Source organism: Sinocyclocheilus anshuiensis, unplaced genomic scaffold (assembly GCF_001515605.1).
Source record: "Sinocyclocheilus anshuiensis isolate Anshui unplaced genomic scaffold, SAMN03320099.WGS_v1.1 scaffold248, whole genome shotgun sequence".
NCBI lineage: Eukaryota > Metazoa > Chordata > Actinopteri > Cypriniformes > Cyprinidae > Sinocyclocheilus > Sinocyclocheilus anshuiensis.
Genome location: NW_015555734.1, coordinates 985,107 through 1,006,491, shown reverse-complemented (window position 1 = coordinate 1,006,491; position 21,385 = coordinate 985,107). Strand labels below are relative to the sequence as shown.

The window sequence follows — 21,385 nt, the reverse complement described above, 5'->3', positions numbered from 1 at the left end:
CAACAAGCGCTACTCTACACTGCTCAAAACTCGCGTTTGAATCATCAGTGGCAAATTCTTTAAATATGAAAATGTATTTACAGGCTATGAGTCATTAGCGCCAGATTGTCCTTGCAAAGTTGGAATTGCCCCACTTTATAAACCAATTATCGGTTTGTAAACATTCAGGATGCGCGCGCATCATGGCTGCAGAAAACCCGGGAGAGATAGCTCAGCTGCAAGTGACGTAACTGTGACGTCTACTCTAAATTGGTCTATTGAAACAACCTTTGTGCATAGACGGCATTGTAGGCTACTCTCCCAGGTTCAGGAAACAGCCCTACGTAAAATGCGCTGCACACATCTGAATATTTGGGTTGAAGTGTTCTGGAACAGTGTTGTAGGTTTGAGACTTTAGTCTTTGCAACTTTAGGGATCTTATCTATGCACAAACAGCTTGTAACACTCCAAAGAGAAAGGAAAACATGAAATTGCGTCATATGACCCCATTAAACATGCTAAACTCATCTTGCTAAATTAAATGTACACTGTTCTTAAAGGGGGCATCTCCCCTACATATGGAGATTATGAAGTTTTCCACTCACGTCGGTTATCTTTACTCTGTAGCGTTGGATAGAGATTTTTTGGGGGTCGTCCAAGCGTCCCCTCTCCTCCTCCAGTTCCCAAGGCAACACTGTTGTTTCTATCTCCCTCTTGAACTGGACTCGACTGGTGACGCAACATTTCCACAAGAGCCCTGACAGGAAAGGATATAGAAATGATTAGTCAAGAAAATACAATTTTAGGTAGATCAGAAGTCCTTTTTGATCGAGATGCATGAACTCTCACCTGGGCATGTTGAGTTCTCTGTTCCTAGGCTGCCGTGATGCCTTGTGAAACGCCACTTTAATAGCCACTGCCACCGCCACTGTAAACGAGATGACTCCACCGATGACGTAGACGGTGTTGTTGCTTTGTTCGATATGGCTGAGGTCCGGGTGGGCAGGCAGCGGGGGCCTGGTCGCAGGGGGGGCCGTATTGGCCCACACAGGGGAATGGTAGTTTTGGCAGATGTTCTGGTCCAGCCTTCGAGTGCGGTCCGCACAACAAAATCGGTAATGGCAGGTCCCGCAGCAGTAGATGAAGTCATCCTTGGAGCAGTTAAAGGTGAGGTCATACTGTCCCATGACATCATAATAACCCCGACACACGTCCACTTCCACCAGCTTGCGAGGAGGCGGAGCTACCTGCGCCGCTCCAAAAGGGGCCTTCAGTGCATCAGTCGTTACATTCTTTGGCAGCATTATCTGAGGCAGCGGCCTGAGGGGCATTTCTGCCGCCCCAGCTGGCTGCTTTGGCCGACGATTCATGGACTTCCCTCGCATACCCCCACCGTTTTTAGAAAGGGGGTACAGAAAGCCCCTACCCTGAGATCTGGGGTTGGGCATCGGTGTAATGATGATAGGCCCATTTGGTGTGTTTCTGGTGGGGCCCGGGACGCTCGCCGAGGAAGCGTTAAGTGGGACAGCGATTAGCAGGAAGAGAATGGTGACACGCACTCGAGCTTCCAAGGTGGACACCATCTTTACATGACTAATGCTGCTATTTTCTCTCGCTGACTCAACCCACTGCACAATGCTGAATTTTGTAAAAACAGCCTGCTTTGCGCTGTTTGTAAAATATTCTTGTAGCAGCCCTCCGACGTATGAAATCTGAGTCTATATCAAAACAGTCTTCAAAGAAAAATCTGTTCTCAAAGTCTGTTAAAAGTGTGCGCTGTGAACGGTCACACTCCAAAACGGCGTGAGAGAAAAATAACTATTTTGATGTGCTTTCAGCTTCAAGGTGAGCTACACATATTCTCTCATCATGCAGTGCTTCCGTCCAACGTATAGCTGGAGAATCTGAACAATATGTAAAACAATCCAAACGCTGACAATATTCTGTGCAGGCAACATACAATTGACTAGTTCTTGTTTAAACAGGAAATTAAAGACTATTTAATAAATTGTCAGTTTTGAACGTATTAACAAGGCAAATGTTCCCTTTTGTGGCTTTCTTCCAAAATATACATTTTCAGATATCCACAGGCAAACAAAATGGCTTCTCGTTACTGTCCTTCTATTACTTTAATATCTAGTGTTTTCTTGACACATGAAGGCAATTATGTTGTAGTATACTGTATACAATAAATGTGTTTAGGTTTAATTCCCTGTCTTGGCACTTATCAGGATGAAAGTTTTGTTTAAGAGAAAGGGGCAACTGTAAACAACTTTAAAATGTAAACTAATATTTTGCTTATCACAATTTTATTTTATTTTTTTATTTGGGCACTCTTTTCGTTCAGCAATGGCACTTAGTCTTTAAGCAGATTTCCCTGACCTGTAATGCTCCCTGAATGATTACTATTATTAACTAGTATAAACAATTTTCATACACTTGGTGAAAAAAAACAACAACTCAGAAATTAATCTTGTTCTACTGCACTTGTTTACGTGTTAACAGGACTACTCAGAATGTTGAACTCCTTTGAGGGTTTGAGGGCAGTATGGTGAGGAATCATTTTGATTTTGTTCAGTATCTCATTCATCGTCTTTACATTACTGAACTAAAATTAATGTGCGCTTCCTCATTCAGCATGTGAAGAATTACCAAATGGATAATCCTGTGTGCAAATTTAAAATAGTTAAAAGAAATCAGATATGAATTGAGTCATCTGTCACATTGAATATAAAATGGTTATCCTAGCTACATGCATTTAAGGTGTGTATTCAGAATATATAATAAACCGTTGACACAGACACACTCAAAAAAATTAAAAAATAAACTGATGATGGCAGAAAAGACGTAAAACGTTTTCAAGGCTGACTGTCTTCACAATAGAAATTTCCAAGGAGAGTGACTGTGTAAACCTTCAAGTCGCTTTCCAGTTTCTTAAGGTTCACTCAACAGATTTGCTTAAGATAAGCCTAGTTTTCATTGAGACCGAGAAACTTTTGAAACGGTTTGCTGAAGCTCTTGGTGAAATGGTTTAAAATCCCATGGTGTAGACATGGCTGTTTCCTCACTATTTTGCAGGGTTGATCTTGGAATCTGCTGGCAGTTATGAAGTGTTCAGTTATCAAGCGATGTGCCTCTGAAAAAAATGAACGCTGATGTTACATCCTACATGCGCACACACACACACACACACACACACACACACACACACACATCTGTGAAAGTTTTTGAAAGATCATAGTTAGCTTGTCATCTGCATGGCAGCCTACTATTTACATTGTGACACATATGGCATGTGACAGGCAAATAAGGTATGCAGCAACTAATGCATCAATATAAAATCCACAGAATTCCACACAAAAGACATTTTCATGGGGTTGGACTGTATGTCTATACACATTATATCTACAAATAAAATTGTTTATTCATGACCATGCATTAACTAGCCAGCGCTTGTCCATAAGAAATATTAGTGAATGCAGACATTAAATATGCATATCTGCAAATAAGCAAACATTCATTTTTTTAAAGAAATTGCTGCACACAATCAAAATATTAAACTTTCAATATCAATCCAAGTTACTGAGAAGTGTGTGAAACAAATGAAAACAACTGCAAAATATGACAATGAAATGACTTTTAAGCATTAACATGAACTCAACTCGCCTATAAACTGATTGTTTTATTAAATAAACATTGTATAGTTGTGTAAAACCTAAATATGATTTCCATTTGCAATAAACAAGAAGCAAAACTCATCATTACAATAGCTAACTTGCTTTCACCCTATCTATAAAATCATCGACACACATGCTCTGATGATCATATTAGTTCCGGTTCTTCAAATATTTAAAAAAACAAAATAGAAAGTCTCAAACTTTATGTTTCTCTATGTCAACATATGTATACTGTATATACTGCGAGTTGTTCCCACCGGTGAGATTTCAAAATCATTGCAATTGGATCATTCCAGATTAAGGAATTAATTGTTCCTTGCAATTTGTGAACCAGTTTAAAAAGGTTCTTTGAAGAAAAAAAAAAGAATTGGCTCAGAAGAACGATTCATCATGAATCGGACCTCATTACCATGTTTCGGAAAGCAAGCAATTTCTTTACATCGAAATAACAATGAATGGCATGTTTTCTGCAGTGTGATGAAGTAAAAAGTAAGATATTAAGCACTGAAATGTAGTGAAGTACAGTATTGAGTGCTGATTCTTGAAAAACACACTTAACTACAGTAATATACTCAGAGTAAATATATATTTAACATTTATATATAGATTTAATACCTACATTTAGATGCAAGCAAGATGGATTACTTTAATATGTATCCTGTAAATCTGTATTTACTTAAATCTAACATTTGTACAAAGTATGTGCAGTACAGCTGCAGATTCCAGCTCATGACGCTGAGAAAGAAAAGAAGAGCTGATGTGATGACCGTTTGTCTAATGTGTTACAACAAGTCACTATGAATCAGAAGCATTGAAAGAAGTGAATAGTAGCAATGATCTGAACAAATAGTGATCAGTCCTTTTCAGAGAGCATAGCATGATGCATGACATGAAGGAGGGGGTAAGCGAGAAAGAGAGAGAGAGAGAGAGAGAGAGAGAGAGAGATGCTGCTTTCCTGACACTGTAGGTCTATGTGTCAGAATGTTTGTGAGGAAGTGAAAGAGACAGTGTTGTGCTAAATATTATTCTGTAATCAATACCTATATGCTTTATTTTTCACAATTGTAGGGGCCTGGGGAAAACCGTCGAGCAGATAAAAGAAGGTTGGGTAAAGTACAAAAGAAAAGGGAGATAAATGCAGGGTAGAGATTTAAATATGAGCACAGCATAGCAGAAGTGCACAGAGCCAGAGGTATGACAGAGGAGAGGTGCTTTGTGTGTTTGTGTGTGTGTATGTGGGAGTGCAGTGTGTGGGTGGAAGAGAATGGAGAGCGTTCAGTGACACCACTTACTAACACACATACGCACACAGTGTACACAATGCACAACACCGGGAACATACAGTGCTAACACCAAACGTAGAGACTGCAACACATGCAGACAGTATGCTGGCTAACAAACTGCACTTTTTACAGGTATCAAAAATGCGTATAGTCCTCCGTGTGTTTGTGTTTGTGTTTGTGTTTGTGTGTGCGTGTGTGTGTGTGTATGTGGGAGTGCAGTGTGTGGGTGGAAGAGCATGGAGAGCGTTCAGTGACACCACTTACTAACACGCATACACACACAGTACACACAATACACAACACCGGGAACATACAGTGCTAATGCCAAACATGAAGACTGCAACACATGCAGACAGTATTGCTGGCTCACACAGGAATACTAACGCGTACTAAATCCGCAAAAATGCACTGTGCAGAAAATGTATATAGTCCTCCGAAAGAGAGAGTATAGGAAATCTGTTGTCACAGATCAACAAGTTAATGCCATAAGAGACACCAACAGCACGTCTTTGATGTAATGAGGCACAGATATCTCTAAGGAAAACTGCACAGAGAGGAGCCACATAAAAATCTGCAGGAAATACAGCATTGGCCAGGAAGATATACTTGTGTCTCTGCTGCAGGCTGCGCTCTCATCTTAGCTATAGTGGCTATGCATCACGTCTACATTGGCGTTGTGGCATCAAGCTGGTTCTGCACATCAGCTAAAGTAGTGAACTAAGGAATATTGACTGATTTTAGAAATAAAAAATATATATTTTAGGGCTGTGCAATATACCGAAATTATCGAAATATCGCAAATGTACATATTGCAATATGCATATCGCTACAGCTTGCAATATTTGGGGCCATGAACAAAAGACAAAGAGAAAATCACTCACTGCTCTTACCTAAATAACTTTTGTAGCTTAAATAAGAATCAGTGCATATTGAATTCAAAGAGTAAATACTACGCAGTGTTTTATTTTTCCTTTTTATTATTCAGTTCCTAAACTCATGTTAAAATGACATTTTTACGTAATGCTCGAGTTAACGAATATCACATTATTTAATGAGTTATCGCATATCGCATTTTTCTTCAATATCGCACAGCCCTAATATATATTCTAAAATACATAGGGATAGAAATACACAGAAAATACAGTAAGTACACAGGCTCAAAAAAAAGCTATTAAATAGCTATTACATTTAAATGCTAAATAAATATAAAAATATTGGCTAACTATTCTTTGAAATATTTTGAAAGTCATGACAATAATATGAAAACCATAAATGTGTACAAGCAGTGCTAAGGCACACTGTAAAAAAAAAAAAAAGTTGTAAATAAAACATTATTTATTTGTGTATGATTTACAGGAAAATACTAACAAAAAAATTTTAGGTTTTATTTCAAAATACATAGGAATACTGGTAGGCTCAATTTTTCAAAAATATGAAAAAGAAAAACTATTAAATAATTAAAATGCTAAACAACAAATATATTGGCGAATCATTCTTTTAAATATTTTGAAAGTAATTAACATAATATTAAGACCATAAATCTGGATACAAGCAATTCAAATAATGTATAAAAATATATTATATAATAATATATTATATTATATTATATTATATTATATACACTATAAATGTTTTTTAGTTTTTAAATAAAACAATGATTATTGTAGTATGATTTAAAAGAAAATACCATTTATATTATATATTGATTCAATTATGTATACAATTATTATTTTTTCTATACTTCACAATTTCACATTTAATTCAGTGTGCTACTTGACATTTCTTTGTAATTGTTTGTGAAATTTACTAGCAGTTTATAAGAAAACTGTTTCCACACTATTGTTTTTCAGTGTATTATATTATATTATATTATGTTATTAAGGGACAATAAATTTGAAAGATGTGTGGCAAAATGTTTTAATGTCAAATTAGCCATGACTGAATTTGATCATATATTCTACATATATTCATATATATTCTATAACCGTGATCATATAATAACCGTGAAATATTATACAACATTTCAGTACAAGAAAATGATTTGGTCAGACTATATTCTTTTATTTATGTAATGCTGGGAACTTGACGAATGCTGCAAAATGGATTCAACACCTCTCTTAATGACAGCTGCTGATAATGCTTTCATAATTACACATACAGCGCAACAACCGACCTACGTGGGAAGAATGTGTTTCCTTTTTTCGCCATTGTATTTTGTGCACACCTGTGAGAAGTTCTATGCACTAAGCAATGACAGAAGACATTTTAGACACGGAACGCCGATCTGAACAGGTGTGACTTTGAGTGATTCATATGGGCCATTTACAGTTTTCACAGGAGTGAACCTAAGAACAGCCCATAACATTAAAAACAGTAACCTCTCATTTGCATATCTATAATATATATAGCGTAGGCCAATTTTGACACCTTCTCATCTATGTGAAACAGTATGCGCTTCTGCAAACTGGATTAGCTTTTCCTGAACACAGCACACAATCAGCAAGGCACTGTGGGCGACTTCTAAGAGATGTGACACTGAAGATGTGGCGCATTCAGAAAACAGTTTCTAGAATGTGAATTGACAAAGGAATCACGGACAATTCATCTGCTTTTAATCAGATTTTAGGAAATCGTGCTATTCGCCTTCTATTTCATTGTATTACTGTTGCAAAACATGTCTGTTTTGGATGTTCTCTTGACTTCTCTTTAACTCCATCCCTCCATTTCCCTCTCTCTCTTTCTCTCTGTGATATTCAGTGCGTGGGTTGAGGCAGCTCACTCTCTCTCAGAATAGCACTGCAGTAGTTCAGACTTGTATAGAAGGAGAGAAGGAGAAAGAGAATGATAGATAGGATGAATAGACCTTCTTCTCCCCTCTAAACCTGCTGTTCTCGTGAATGACAAATAGTTTACCCTTTTCCTTCGTACCCCTGTGACACTCCAGGCTATTCGTGGACTTGACTTTAGCAGTCCATTAGTCCTAAAGCCTATGCATCTATAATATAAAATCATTTTAAAAATGTATATTTATCAAATGCAGCGCCTTGTTCTGGAAAGGGCTGGGCTGTCAAATGAATGCAATGAGAAGTGAAAGACAAAAAAAGCCACTTTGTGTGCATCATGGACCATGTTTAGATCTAAAGGAATGAGATGAGTAATATCACATAGGACAGAATGAGAGTGACTAAAGCTTCTGTCATACGTGCAGCCCCCCCAAAAAATAAAACATCTATAAAATGTGTTGCAAAGCAGCAAAATGTGCCATTTGACAAGCACAAATTCTGCTTGGTGCCTCTTGACAGCAAATTTCATTTCTCTGTCTTTATTCATAAGCTGGAATAATGAAACCAGTTTGAATATACAAATCATACTTGACAACAAATGTTGTTGCATGAATGTACAGTCATTTAAATGATCGACATGGGATCTCAGGTCTTCTTTACTTTTTAAGTTTCACCTCATTACTGAACTCTATTTGGCAAGACTTCTGCAACTCTATTTGGCAGGGCCTATATTGGAACCATCGTTAATAAAAAAAAATTACGCAGAATTATTTATAAGTTGGTAGCCTATGTGTAGGCCCAAATAATGCCACCAGGGTGTGTTCCGTTAATTCTGTCAATTTAGCATAACATAAGCTAACAAAATAAATAAATAACAAATCACCCAACTTCATACCTGTAGAGAGACACACCGTACGAAAAGTCCTCTGCGCAACCCACCAAACAAATCGGACTTTTGTTGCTGTCGCTACAGTCATATTCCCCAATAATAACAGGGTTTGATACATGTCTGATAGCTGGAGGTGAAACTATTTTATATCGACGTGTCTCTTGCGGATTGTGGACCTGTAATTCGCACGCGGGTGAGTAGGTGGACATGACAAACAGCGCGAGAGCAATGAATGGCCGTCTGCGTAGGCGTGAATGCATGTTTGCACGGAGGGTGATATGGAGCCACCTTACACTTACATATGTGTGAACATCTTCCTCCGGTCGCTTGCAATTGATTGAAAACATCAAATGTGACATAAGCATGTCGAACTAGTCTAACATTTGTGTTCCCCCCCCCCCAGCGCAAATCATGAAACTTACAGAACCAAACATAAGCGCGTGAACGTTTGATCAGACAATTAGATGACTTGCAGAAATATAGTTCAACTTGAGCGACTTACCTGTACTGAATGCTGCTGCTCCTCACGACACCCCCAGTCTCACATCTCATTCAACCCTGAGCGACGACGATGGCTGAGAAATTCTGTTATTTCCACAAACTGTTGCAGCACTTTCCTACTGCTGGTAGTCTCGTCTTTTGGTAACAAAACACCAGTTATAGTCACTAATATCTTTCCAGGTTTTTCTCTCACCTACGCCGGTTTTTTCCATGTTCGTACTACAGATAAAGCAACGGTTTTTAGCGATAGGCAACAGATCGTGCACAACTTATTTGCGTGTTAACGTTATGTACTGTGAAAGTATTCCAGGTGAGATAACCTTCTCCTAAATCCCTCGTATATTTGTATTAACGCCCAGAATAACGGACGGCACCGACGCCATGCATTTTTTTCTCTGTTGTTCTTTAACGTTGCCGTTAATCGACGCCGCCTGCAAAGTGTGCACACAAGAACATTCCGACCCTGTCACGAAACACCGGTGGAATGAGACGGGTGTTCTCACAGAGGTCCGCTCCGCTGAATAGTGCGTTTATTGGTTTCGCGAGACGGTGTTTGTGATGGTTTGATACGTTGATTCCCGACCGCTTCAAGTGTTTCGTTTCTCAAACTACTTCTCATCCTTGCCACGATTATGGCTGGCTAAGCAATACGGTGTGTGTGTGTTGAGGGGAGACACACTGATCGGTTGCCATGGCAACGATGTCATTTTGTTTGTGACTAATAATCTTGATTCCCTACCCTTAAAGAACACAAGAATGGGTTGCAAAAAACTGTAAGGCATCGAAATAAAGACGTGTAGCGTTGGCAAAATGCGGCAGTGAGGGGTTTAGCAAACAAAATGCAAATAAAAGAATGCAAAAATAAAAAAATAGGCAAACCTGCATGATGACAGCCGTTGCCTATTCTTTGGCACATCCTATGGCAAAAGCCTAACATTCACATAAATACTTACAAAATAAACATGTCTAATGAATTAAGTACTGCACGATGTACATCTACATAAAGATTTGCATTTATTCAAACTGTTAATCTGATTCCCGCCTGCTTAAAATAGCCTACTCTTCTTTGCAATACAACTTGTATTAGTTACAAGAAGTCCTTAGTTATCTAAGATTAATCATCTAGGCAACTGAATGCTTGATTAAATCGTCGATAAATATTTATCTTAATTAATCTGCACCTACTCTATCATCAAACAAATGAGCTCGGGTTAATAATCACATATCATCTGAGGCGACACAGATACAGATACATGCAGCCAAGTGCTGAACCTCAACCGGCGCCTCTGGCTAATCGACAGCCGTCCTTCGCCATTTCAGCCCCATGGAGAGCGATGCAATCACACACTCACCGCACAGCACATAATCCACCGAGGGCATGAAATATTTAACCACTCTGTGCTAGTAGAGCAATTCATTTGTTTTTCTTGAAACTGTGATTCTCACAGGTGAAAGGGGCGAGCCGTTTTGCAGACTAGTTTAGGCCTATTGTGCAACCCACAGAGATTTGAAGCTTCATTAATTAAAAAAAAACGCTTCGAAATTTTTCGATTATTGTATATGTACTTCAGGCTCATATCTTCCCCCTCATCGGCTTTCCTTCCTACAGACAGCAATTAGCCGGTGTGCACTTAGCTATTCCTATACAGGTTGGTCGGCCGCTGTTTCGGCCGCTCAGGCAACCTGAGACGAGAACCGATCATTCGTTCATAACCCGCACAAATTACAGCCCGCAATGCGCTCTCTGAATATGGGGAAAAACCTGAGTATGGCATAAAATGTTTCAAGGGGCGAAACACACTGAACAGCTTGTTTTTAACCATCTGCAGGTCTCCATCATCACACAACGTTTCAAAAGCAAATATTGCTGAATGCTAGGTGAAAGCAGCCTGAACTGTAAGACTCCAATGAGTCTAACTGGGCAGATGTAAATACAGACCATTTAGAGAACATGTACAGTTCTACAAAACACTTAAAAGAAGAGCTCACCCATACATGAAAACTTGCTGAAAATGTTCTCCCCTTCAGGCCATCCAAGATGTAGATGAGGTTTTTTGTTTGTTTTTTTCCCTCATCGGAACAGATTTGGAGATATGTAGCATTTTATCATCACTTGCTCACCAATGGATCCTCTACAGTGAATGGGTGGCCTCAGAATGAGAGTCCAAATAGCTGATAAAAGCATCAAAATAATCCACAATATGTCTAGAACCATTTTCACTTGTAAACAGTGCATTTTTCTCTCCCAATTCAGACGAGACTACTTTAACTGGAGAAAGCAACGTTATGGATAGAGAACGCATATTTTAGCCAGAAGCAATGATTTTAAGTTTGAGTCTTAATAATGAATATATTACATACACAGCTTTTTCACCGTTTGGATTGTGTTTTTATCACCTATTTGGACTTTCATTCCGATGGCACCCATTCACTCCACATTAACCATTGATGAGCAAGTGATATAATGTTAAATTTCTCAAAATCTGTTCAGAAGAAATCCGTTTGAAAAAATAAACTCATATCTTGGATGGCCTGAGGAGGAGTACATTTTCATTTCTGGGTAAACTATTCCTAACTGTTAAATTAATTTAAAAAAAGAAAATGAAAAAAAAAAAAAAAAAATCAAATTATTTCCCAACACACAATAATGTCGAAGATAACTCCTGATAACCTAATGTCCTTGCCCAGTTTCAACTGTCCAAAAAACACAGAAAGGACCACAACAAATATAGACTAATACAGTTTTTCTTTAATAAATAAAAGGAAAAATCGAACTGCTCTCAAACATTTATTTATTTCTTATTAATTTAAATAACTTAAATGGCCACAAAATGCCCTATAGTTTATCCACAAACTTTTAAATATGTTCGCAAACTGTTTCTGCAAACGCATCTTGTCCAAAGTTCATATCACTTTGTTAGAGAGGATCTTTGGGAACTGAAGGCCCCATATAATGTAACAATGGGCAACAACAGACTACCAGAGATTCCTTAACAGCCTTTTGATTGAGAGATCAAGAGAGCCAGAGAAAATTGCAGCCGTGTCATATAAAAAGGAGTAAATGTTCTTATTGAAAAGTATAACCAAACTACTTAATTTCAAAGACGACACTGAACACCACTTCTGGCTCATATTTCATGATGAACTATTAGCCCCAATGCTCTACCCCAACTGACCCAAAGGCTTTAAGGACTCAATCTCAAGCGTCAGTGTCAGGTAAATGTAGCCATTCACTTAAAAAAAATGGAAAAAGGCCTTTTGAAAAGTGAACTACAAAATAGAAATGAAGACAAATTTAGTAAAAACTATAAAAATAATACCACACAAATATGCACTCACAACAAAAAAAAAAACATTAAAACAAACAAAAAAGTAATATTCATACGAGTAATATTCAGACCACATTTGAACTCCGTCTGTTATTCCTGATCTTGTATCTTTCACCACAAACACACACAACGATCATATCCTGTGCAATGTACTATTCTTCATTAAACCCCAGAAAAACAGTACAGTGTACTACAGTAGGACAGAATTACAGTAACTGTCCCATCACACCTGCAATCTAAATATTATAAATTCTCTGCAGACAGTACACCAAAATCCTGCTTATGGTCATGATATAATTGTCGAGGCCACAAATGAACTTTGTCAAAACTTTTACTACTGTTTTCATACTCTGAAACACAGATGAAAACCCCTTTTGTGAACGGAACAAAGAGAGAACTGTCACAAGGACAGTTCAAGTCCTGAGAATAAGTTGAAAGAGACAAGGGAACAAAAATGAGAGGAGTGATCTGGTAGGAGCATGCCAAAATGAATGTGCTATCCTAAAAATGGAAAGACCGTTTGAGGAGGAGAAAAGGTGTTCTGCACACATCAATATTTATATGTACACAAAAAGCACAGACTCATTCTCTTTTATAGCCTCCTCAGAGCTCGTTTTTTATCTGTTTTCTTCTTTGCAACTATATTAGTATTGCTACTGCTTGTGCCGCTGGAGCTGCTGTTACTTAAATTGTTGGTGGCAACACCATTTGTTGGCAAACCAGCCCCGGCTACACGTTTGTTTGGGTCTCCTGCATGCTTCTTGGGTTGGGGTCCATCAGCGGGCTCTTGAAGGGCCCCTGACGTGCCTCCCATAGCATGGATCTCTGTAAGAAGGTGAGCACGGGATGCATACTCCTTATAGTCCTCCAAAAGTAACCTCCCAGCCTCTTCGTTCAGAGCCGACTCTGGGTTAGGATGGATCAGAAGGCACTTGATGGTCTGTAAAAGAAAGAATTAGAAGGGTGTGGATGATAAATGAGTTACATAATACAGTGCTGAAGAAAGGGTACTATTTTGGAAGCTCAGAATGTTTTAATCAAAGATCTGATGGTCACAAAACTTTCATTTCTATGTCCACATCTAGACTTGGCTGAAAGTGTGGTCACCGTTGTACAATACAGCTAATCTTATGTCAATAATTTTTTTTAATACATTTACACCAGCCATGAGATTCAAAGTTTGATACAACCACATTAAACAAAAACTGCAGGGGAATGTGGGGTAAGCTATGAAGAACAAGACAAAAGCAAAACCAACAAATATTTCCAAATACATTTAAAATATTTAAATACAATGGGACATCTGCTATAAACTGAAATAAGGTTTATAATAGTGCCATATATAAAGTAATCACTGATATTGTATCGTTTTATATTTATCAAAGTTTTTTGTGTCCATTTGTTATTGCAAAATTTGTGGACAATGTTTTTAGATTTGTAGAGTCAAATTTAATATTTATATATATATATATATATATATATATATGTGCTGTCAATCAATTAAAAAAAAATACTAATTAACCATACATTTTTTTTCTGAAATGAATCGCGATTAATCCCATCTAACATTAAAATTGTTAAATATACTTTTATACTGCAATAATTTCACATTCAATCTTCAAATTAATGTACAAACAACACAGACAGTATACTTTTAATATTTGTTTAATGGCATCTTTTTTATGACCGAAGGCAAGTATCACTGATACCAACACTACTGATGTCTCTGTGAAATACGTTTTTTCCCCTAATATTTAACCATTGACTATAGCCATTCAACATTACAGTATAATTGAGAAAAATCAATTTGAACATTTAAAAAAATAACTTCTAATTTAAGTGAAAAAAAATACTAATTAACCATACATTTTTTTTCTGAAATGAATCGCGATTAATCCCATCTAACATTAAAATTGTTAAATATACTTTTATACTGCAATAATTTCACATTCAATCTTCAAATGAATGTACAAACAACATAAAGACAGTATATTTGTTTAATGGCATCTTTTTTTTTATGACTGAAGGCCAGTATCACTTATACCGATACTACTGATGTGTCTATAAAATTGTTTTTCCCCCTAATATTTAACCATGGACTATAGCCATTCAACATTACAGTATTATTGAGAGCTATCAATTTTAACATTTATTAGACTTTAAAAAGTAACTTCTAATTTAAGTGAACTTAAAACAATCTTCATATAAACCCATCATAATAAATGTCATATTTAGCTACCTGTGCCCTTTAGAAAGCAGGAAATATACAGAAACCGAATAAAGTTATCAAACACTAAATTCTAATTTAAATAAAGATTAATCCTTAAAGCTATTGATTTCCTCTTTTTTTTTTCTTCTTCTTTTGTTCTTTGATTAACAGACATGACAGCAGCTGGTTATTAGGTTATTTTAGCTGCTTTAAGAGCTGCTGCTGCCGAACATGACAGGATTTGACATGCATAGTATTTTCTTTCAACTCTTTACCTTTTCTGACCCACTTCAGGTCTTAAAGTCTCTAATGAACTGACGAGTTAAATCATGTGTGTTAGATGAGGGAGACAGTGCTGGGGTGTTCCAGGACATTTTTGAAAACCATTTCAGAGACATGTTCTTAAATGTAACTCGTATAACAAATACTAACATGCATGCACAGTTTTAAGGCAGCTTTAATTGCCTTTTTGGTAACTTCATAACTTAACTGACGACATAACTACAACATTGCATGCTCATAGTTTCTTTCGTGCTTTGATACAGGCTACAGTGCGTGCCGCCGCATTTGTACATGCAACTGAAGAGCACGTGCTATGAGCACAGCTGACAGGACGGGGAAATTAAAAAAAAATAAATAAATCACTTTTTACTGACATATGGCCTAATAACATCTCATCCGACCCGCAGTTCACTGTTGTTCTACTGAAGCTCCCTCATCACCTGTACCTTTTATTTCACGCTCGTTTGACTTGCACTGAAGTGAAGTTGGAGTGCGCGTCTGAAAGTCTCCCGTTTGATGTGGTCATAAAGACATTTCCGTGTCTAAATAAATGCAATTCTTGTCAAGAAAAAAAAAAGGAGAGAGAAGTAGCAATTGTGAGCCAACCCTAGCTCCGCCCCTGCATTAAAGTGGTCCTATTATGCTTTTTCACTTTTTAATTTTAGTCTGTGTGTAGTGTGTATGTTTGGGCATTAAAAAGATCTAGAAAGTTACAAATCTCAAAGTCCACTCCAAAGGGAGATATTTAGTTTTTTAAAAATCCCTTTTCAAGAACTACAACGAATGGCTCGTTTGGACTACAGCGTTTGTTTTCCGGGCTTTGTGATATCACAAAGCGGCTCATTAGAATTTCATTACAAATAATTCCCGCCTACGGAGATTCGAATGGTTGGGGGGTGAGGAGGGGCGAGGTTGTGGTTAGAACGCTTGGTTGAGTGAGTGCATCAGACGAGACGACGACGAAGAAGTGCTGCTGCAGAGTTACTGCATCAGAGAAAATGAAGAAGAGCTGCTGTGTTGTAGCGTCAAATTTTTGGCATGTCTAGAACAGCGGTTCTCAATTCCAGTCCTCGCGTACCCCCGCTCTGCACATTTTGTATGTTTCTCTTATTGCTTCATACGTTTGTTATATTTGACTGTAAGCGCCCTGCGAAGTGGACATTACCGGATATTCCTCCATGATTCCAGTTTGAAGGGAGCGTATATGTTACATACAAAGGGCATTTAAGTGTGCGAGAAGTGAATTTAAATTGTATTTATTTACAGAGGTATATTATGTCCCACTTCACGCTTCTCTAGTAAGTTTCGTTTGTGTGTGAAGACGCTGCAGGCAGCGGCGCAGCGCAAATCTGTAAATGAATATTCCGAAGTGAAGTAAACTTCAACGGATTTCCCCTGCTCAGGGAGTAGGGAGCAATGGACACTGTGTAGGGACCATGTCAAGCGGAACAGTCCAATCACGTTGATGGATAAAAATAAAATTAAAATAAGCATGTAACGACCACAAACGGAGGAAAATAGCGGAGTAAAAGTACCGATACATCACTTAAAATGTACTCAAGTAAAAGTAAAAGTACACAATATTTAAACTACTCAAAACAGTACAATTACTGATAAAAACTACTTAATTACTATAACGTGAGTTTTTGTAATTGGTTACTTCACACCCCTGGTTGTAGCGTCAAATTTTCGGCATGTCTAGAACAATTCTTACAAGTATAACACGACGTAGCTGGGCACCGCGGACAGATGCCGAACGGCGCCACCGGTGTGCCTACACTCATAGAAAATAATGTATTTGGATTTTAAAGACGTGGCGCTACGCTGTGCTTCTCGTCTGGTGTGCGACCGCCTGAAACGCTGTTTTTTTCACCTCCGTGCCCAAACGTCTTTGTTTGGGCTTCCGAAAGCGGATGTCAGGAAACAATGGTTGCAATTTACTTTTTAACTCTGTTCCTGAGCATCATAACCCCAATTTGCTATTGTGTGCTGCGCATTTCACTGAGGACAGCTTCCACAACACGAGGGAGTAGTGCCGGATTCGCCAAAAGCTTTTGCTGAAAGCCGGAGCAAGGGGCGGGGCAGTACTGAAACACCATCTAAGCTGTTCGCCAATCACAACGCACTGGGACAGCTAACCAATCACAACACATTTTGTTTTTCGGAAGGCGGACCTTCATCAAAGCCGGAACTAATTGAGCCGTTTGTGCCAGGCTGGAGAGAAAGGTATTTTAATACTGTAAATTATGTGAAAAATAATGTGTTTTTCGAACCACCAAGCATGAGAGCATGTTCTAGTACACCCCCAAAACAAAATCAAGACTTTGTAAAAGAGCATAATAGGACCCCTTTAATTGCGTTAAATATTTTTAACGTGTTAAACTGAAAAAAATCATCACCTGCGTTAACACGCTAATTTGACAGCACTAATATATATGATTTCGAAGGGGGAAAATAATAAATAAAGCAGACTCTTGGGGTAAAATGCTCCATCAGAATTGGCACAGAAACCCCAAGTGGCAAGTCGTTACTAGAATTATTATTATTTTTAATTTAAATCCTTATTGTAATTTATGAGGTAGTAATTCCATCAGTTATGTAAATAGTAGATATCTTCGCTTCTCTTTAAAATGTATAGGCTAATGGAGTAAAATCATTCAAATAGAATTCATAGAGTTGCTATGATGACAAATAAATTAAAATACAGACAATTAAATATACAAATATTCATATGCCTGTATATAAGTCATAGAATACATTTGCCTTTAAGATGAATCTCTTTTACTGGGATTCTGCTTTGTCATTGGTTATTCAATTACTCCACTAAAACAACATTTCAAATACAACAGTTGATTTAGTGTTTTACATTAATGACACTCAACAAAAAAAAAACTCTATAAATGCTTGTATATTTAGGCATTTTAATCTAGGTTTCACAGGAAAGAGTAAAATGCTACTTACTAGCAATACATGTCTCAGGCCCAGCTCTGCCTTCCAGTCTCTTCTCAGTACATTGACACAGATCTCACCCTTGTGCCCAACATTAGGATGGAAAATCTTCGTGAGGAAATAGCCTCTGGGAGGTGCAGCAGGAAAATCCTTCCCAAGGACCAAACGCATCCGGAATACCCCTCCCGCATATGGAGTTCCTTCTGTTGTGAAACAGGAGAAAAGGGTAAATTGTTAAATCATGGTCCTTAAAAGAAAGGCGAAACAACTAATAATATGCACTGCTAACCTGGGCCCTCAATGGCAGTGTGCAGCTCTGTGATGTCCTCTTCACTGGGGTAGATTTTGATCCCCTCCGGAGGGTCTGCTGCCAAGGCGGAAACCTCTTTATAGACGAGTCTCAACACTTGAGGCGGCAAGTTCTCCACGTTTGAATTCTCCAAAAATAAATAAATTAAAAAGTGTCAAGCATGTACAGCATTAATTGCTACAAACTGACATTTGCTGATAAACCTGCACACGTTCTTGACAAAAAAAGACTACTAAAAATCAATATATTTGTCTCGTTTCGTGGCAGTTTTGGGAAAGCAACAATCCTGAAAATACACACTTATTTTCAGCAACAAAGTTAAATTACTCAGCGAATGGCACGTGACTGCTAGTTTAACACCAAAGCAGTATAATCTGTTGTATTAGCTCAAGACAGTGAAAAGATACAAATTAAAGACAAAAAGGAGGAAGAAATGAAATCAGCTATATGTGAACGATAAAGTTTTAGTCGTAAATCAATAAGTTACAGCTTGTACCGTCTAATAATATACGAACTAAACTGCAAAAATAAATAATGAGAATAAAGAGAAAACCTATTTTCTTATATTAACCAAACAGTTTGAAGTATCGTTCATCGATTTCAAATCAAACGTACCATTTCCAGCTGTGTGGGGTTTTCTGATAGCCAGCAAATTTATCTCAAATGAGAAAACTTGGCTAAAACTGCTACCCAACCGGCCGACGAGACCGATCCGGTGATCCACAACGAGACCGACGGAAACCACTGATAACGAATCTAAAAGTTGCAATCAATCAAGACTGCAAAATATATTAAGACGTGTAAAGAATTTACAAATTATCAAACCCAATTTCTCACTGTAGTGTCGGTCGACTTGCTAGTGTTACTACCAAACAAGGCTAAGCTAGCGGTGGGCTTGCTGAGCAATGTAAGCTAGCTAGCTATTCTCCAGAGCTTTCCCTTGTGAAACTGCTATCCGATGTGGTCCTCAGATGAAACGTGCCGTCTAACGGTTTTAAAGTCCAATATGTTGTCAGTTTCGTCTGATAAAGTCGGTTTGCTCGATAGCTAACAGCCACAGACAGCTCCTGTAGCTTGTTATCAGCTAGCTGTCTTTTTGACACAGGAACAAAAATACAATTCGTCTAAGAAGCAGTTCGAAAGAGGTTTAACCAATCAGAGTCTGAGAAGCCCTGTACGTGCTCATCAATTAAATCCCTCTAGCCAATCAGAAGCTTGGGTTAAGCTGACGTAGAAGCCCTTGGAAGCCTCACGGACCAGAGAAAGTTGAGAATGCGAAAAATGCTCTTTGGCAATAGGTGCGTTTGAATAACTCATGCCCTCCCAAAGGCAGAGACAAATGTTGTTTCAATCCATGATCCAATGACAGACTTTCTTGGAAGCGTTTAGTGTCACTCTGCGATGTTCTTTATTCAAAGTAATAGGCTACGTTTTGTTGAATCTAAATCATTTGTAAATCTAGCCCGTTACGATGAGCCATCTCTTATATTTAAAATAACTTGTGTTGTGAATCTTATGGTCATAGATTTACTCATAGCAACTGTTTCCTGTGATATTAGAATCTGTGATAGGCCAAAGCATTAGCCACATAGGTTCTTTTGCTGTTGTTTTCTATAAAGACCTCCATGCCAGTAAAATCTGTACTGACAACCCAAAGGCCAAAAGAGTTTCGAGACCCTCTGAAGATCCCTGTTTATTATTATTATTAGTAGTAGCAGTAGTAGTATTGTTATTGTTGTTGTTTTTACATTTGTATTGCCAAAGCATTTGCAGTGTTGCTGTGTAGAAAACAAATGAAAATAGTGCAAAGCAACCAATTGTTTTATTGGCTATTTGCTTGTATTTATCATTATTTGTATTATTATTATTCATGATAATAATAATTACATACTTTTATAAAATACACTGTAAATTAAAATAGTAAATGTATCATATAAAACATAAAAGTCATACATGCTTGATATTGATCATTTACGTTATCAGTTAGTCATAGGCTTATGCATTTCTTTCACTATAACATGAGTTAAAACTAGTTGTTTTATCCCTTAATCCGTCATTTAGGTCGTCATTACTGATTTAATTAAGGCAAGCCCGCTAAATGAGTGTCACTGAAAACAAATCTGACACTGACTGAACCCACAAAACGATCGGATAATAAAAGTGTTTGTTGTACTACTTAACGACCGCTAGATGGTACTCCAATCCTAAAGCTAAGTTACGCTTCGTTGTTTAAGTTTGCGCTAATGATGTTTGTTGCATATATTTTAGGTTTACATTTTTTTAGTAGTAAAAAAGCTTGCAGGCTGTGTTCACAAAATATAATCTTACAAATAAAAAAATGTATAACTAGTTAAATTATACAACAAAAACTAAGAACATGTAAGAGGTGCATGCGTGCATAATAAACTAGGCAAACTAGTCTCTGTTTTATGATATAATGTTTTATAATAATAATAATAATAATATAATATGCTTAAATAATCTTTTACATTTACACAAAATATCATATAATTACAGTACTGTTTAGAGCCAGGAATCAAGTTTCGTTCTTTATAGAACTTCCAAACCAATGATAAATATTTCATAATATATTAATTTCCCTGTCCCACTGGTATTGGAATAAAAAATTATATCACTTGTACACAAGAGGATTTTGATTATTATAGCGCCCCATGTGGAGCTCACATGTGTCCTGGATGACCGCACGGGGCGTTACCTCAACGCAACAACAACAACACAACTTACGGCCGATCCTCACAGACAAGAAACAGAAACAACGTACTCTCTCTTTTCAGAGATCCTTGTAGATTGAGTTATCACCACGGCAGGTGTACTAGAACAATAAAGATTAGTGTCACGGCACGTCTAAGCAGTATTTGTTTTCTTACTGTGGATAAATCATTGCACTGCGGATTCTGTCTTCCAGAAGGTATGTTGATGATTATGATGTTTTCAGGCATTTGCTGTCAATACATTATTTGTTCTTGGGTGTACTGAAATGTTAATCAATGGGCTGAATGTACTTGTGATGGCAGGGTGAGGATGAGCGAGGGCGAGGTGTTTCATGAGAAACAGAGACTGGAGCTGTGCGCCATCCATGCCTTGAACAACGTGCTTCAAGAGAGAGTTTTTACCAAGGCGACAGCAGATGACATCTGCAAGCGGTGAGCGTCTCGTATATATATATATACACA

At 37.7% G+C, this 21,385-nt stretch overlaps 3 protein-coding genes across 4 annotated transcripts in view; 1 reads left to right on the top strand and 2 right to left on the bottom strand.

Moving 5' to 3' along the window:
- Positions 1-9,802, bottom strand: part of LOC107673009 (protein shisa-7-like) — a 29,928-nt gene extending 20,126 nt beyond the window's left edge. The window contains exons 1-3 of the mRNA XM_016466410.1: positions 9,114-9,802; positions 829-3,115; positions 585-736 (exon numbers count right to left, since the gene is read on the bottom strand). Coding sequence (XP_016321896.1) covers positions 585-736; positions 829-1,562 — 886 coding nt within the window. The 5' untranslated portion in view covers positions 1,563-3,115; positions 9,114-9,802. The remainder of the gene's footprint in view (positions 1-584; positions 737-828; positions 3,116-9,113) is intronic.
- Positions 9,803-11,867: 2,065 nt separating this feature from the next.
- Positions 11,868-19,343, bottom strand: LOC107673048 (ubiquitin-conjugating enzyme E2 S). Its single transcript, XM_016466483.1, has 4 exons — positions 18,807-19,343; positions 18,171-18,318; positions 17,894-18,084; positions 11,868-13,381 (listed from the first exon to the last, which is right to left on the bottom strand). Exons 1-4 carry the CDS (start codon positions 18,807-18,809, stop codon positions 13,034-13,036), a joined length of 690 nt encoding a protein of 229 aa, XP_016321969.1. The 5' UTR covers positions 18,810-19,343; the 3' UTR covers positions 11,868-13,033.
- A 1,564-nt stretch (positions 19,344-20,907) lies between these two features.
- LOC107672995 (josephin-2-like) overlaps positions 20,908-21,385 on the top strand; it is a 3,483-nt gene continuing 3,005 nt past the window's right edge. The window contains exons 1-2 of one of the 2 annotated variants that reach the window (XM_016466395.1): positions 20,908-21,120; positions 21,227-21,355. In XM_016466395.1, the coding sequence (XP_016321881.1) occupies positions 21,234-21,355 (122 nt within the window). In that variant the 5' untranslated portion in view covers positions 20,908-21,120; positions 21,227-21,233. The remainder of the gene's footprint in view (positions 21,121-21,226; positions 21,356-21,385) is intronic. The other variant, XM_016466394.1, reaches the window with a different exon arrangement.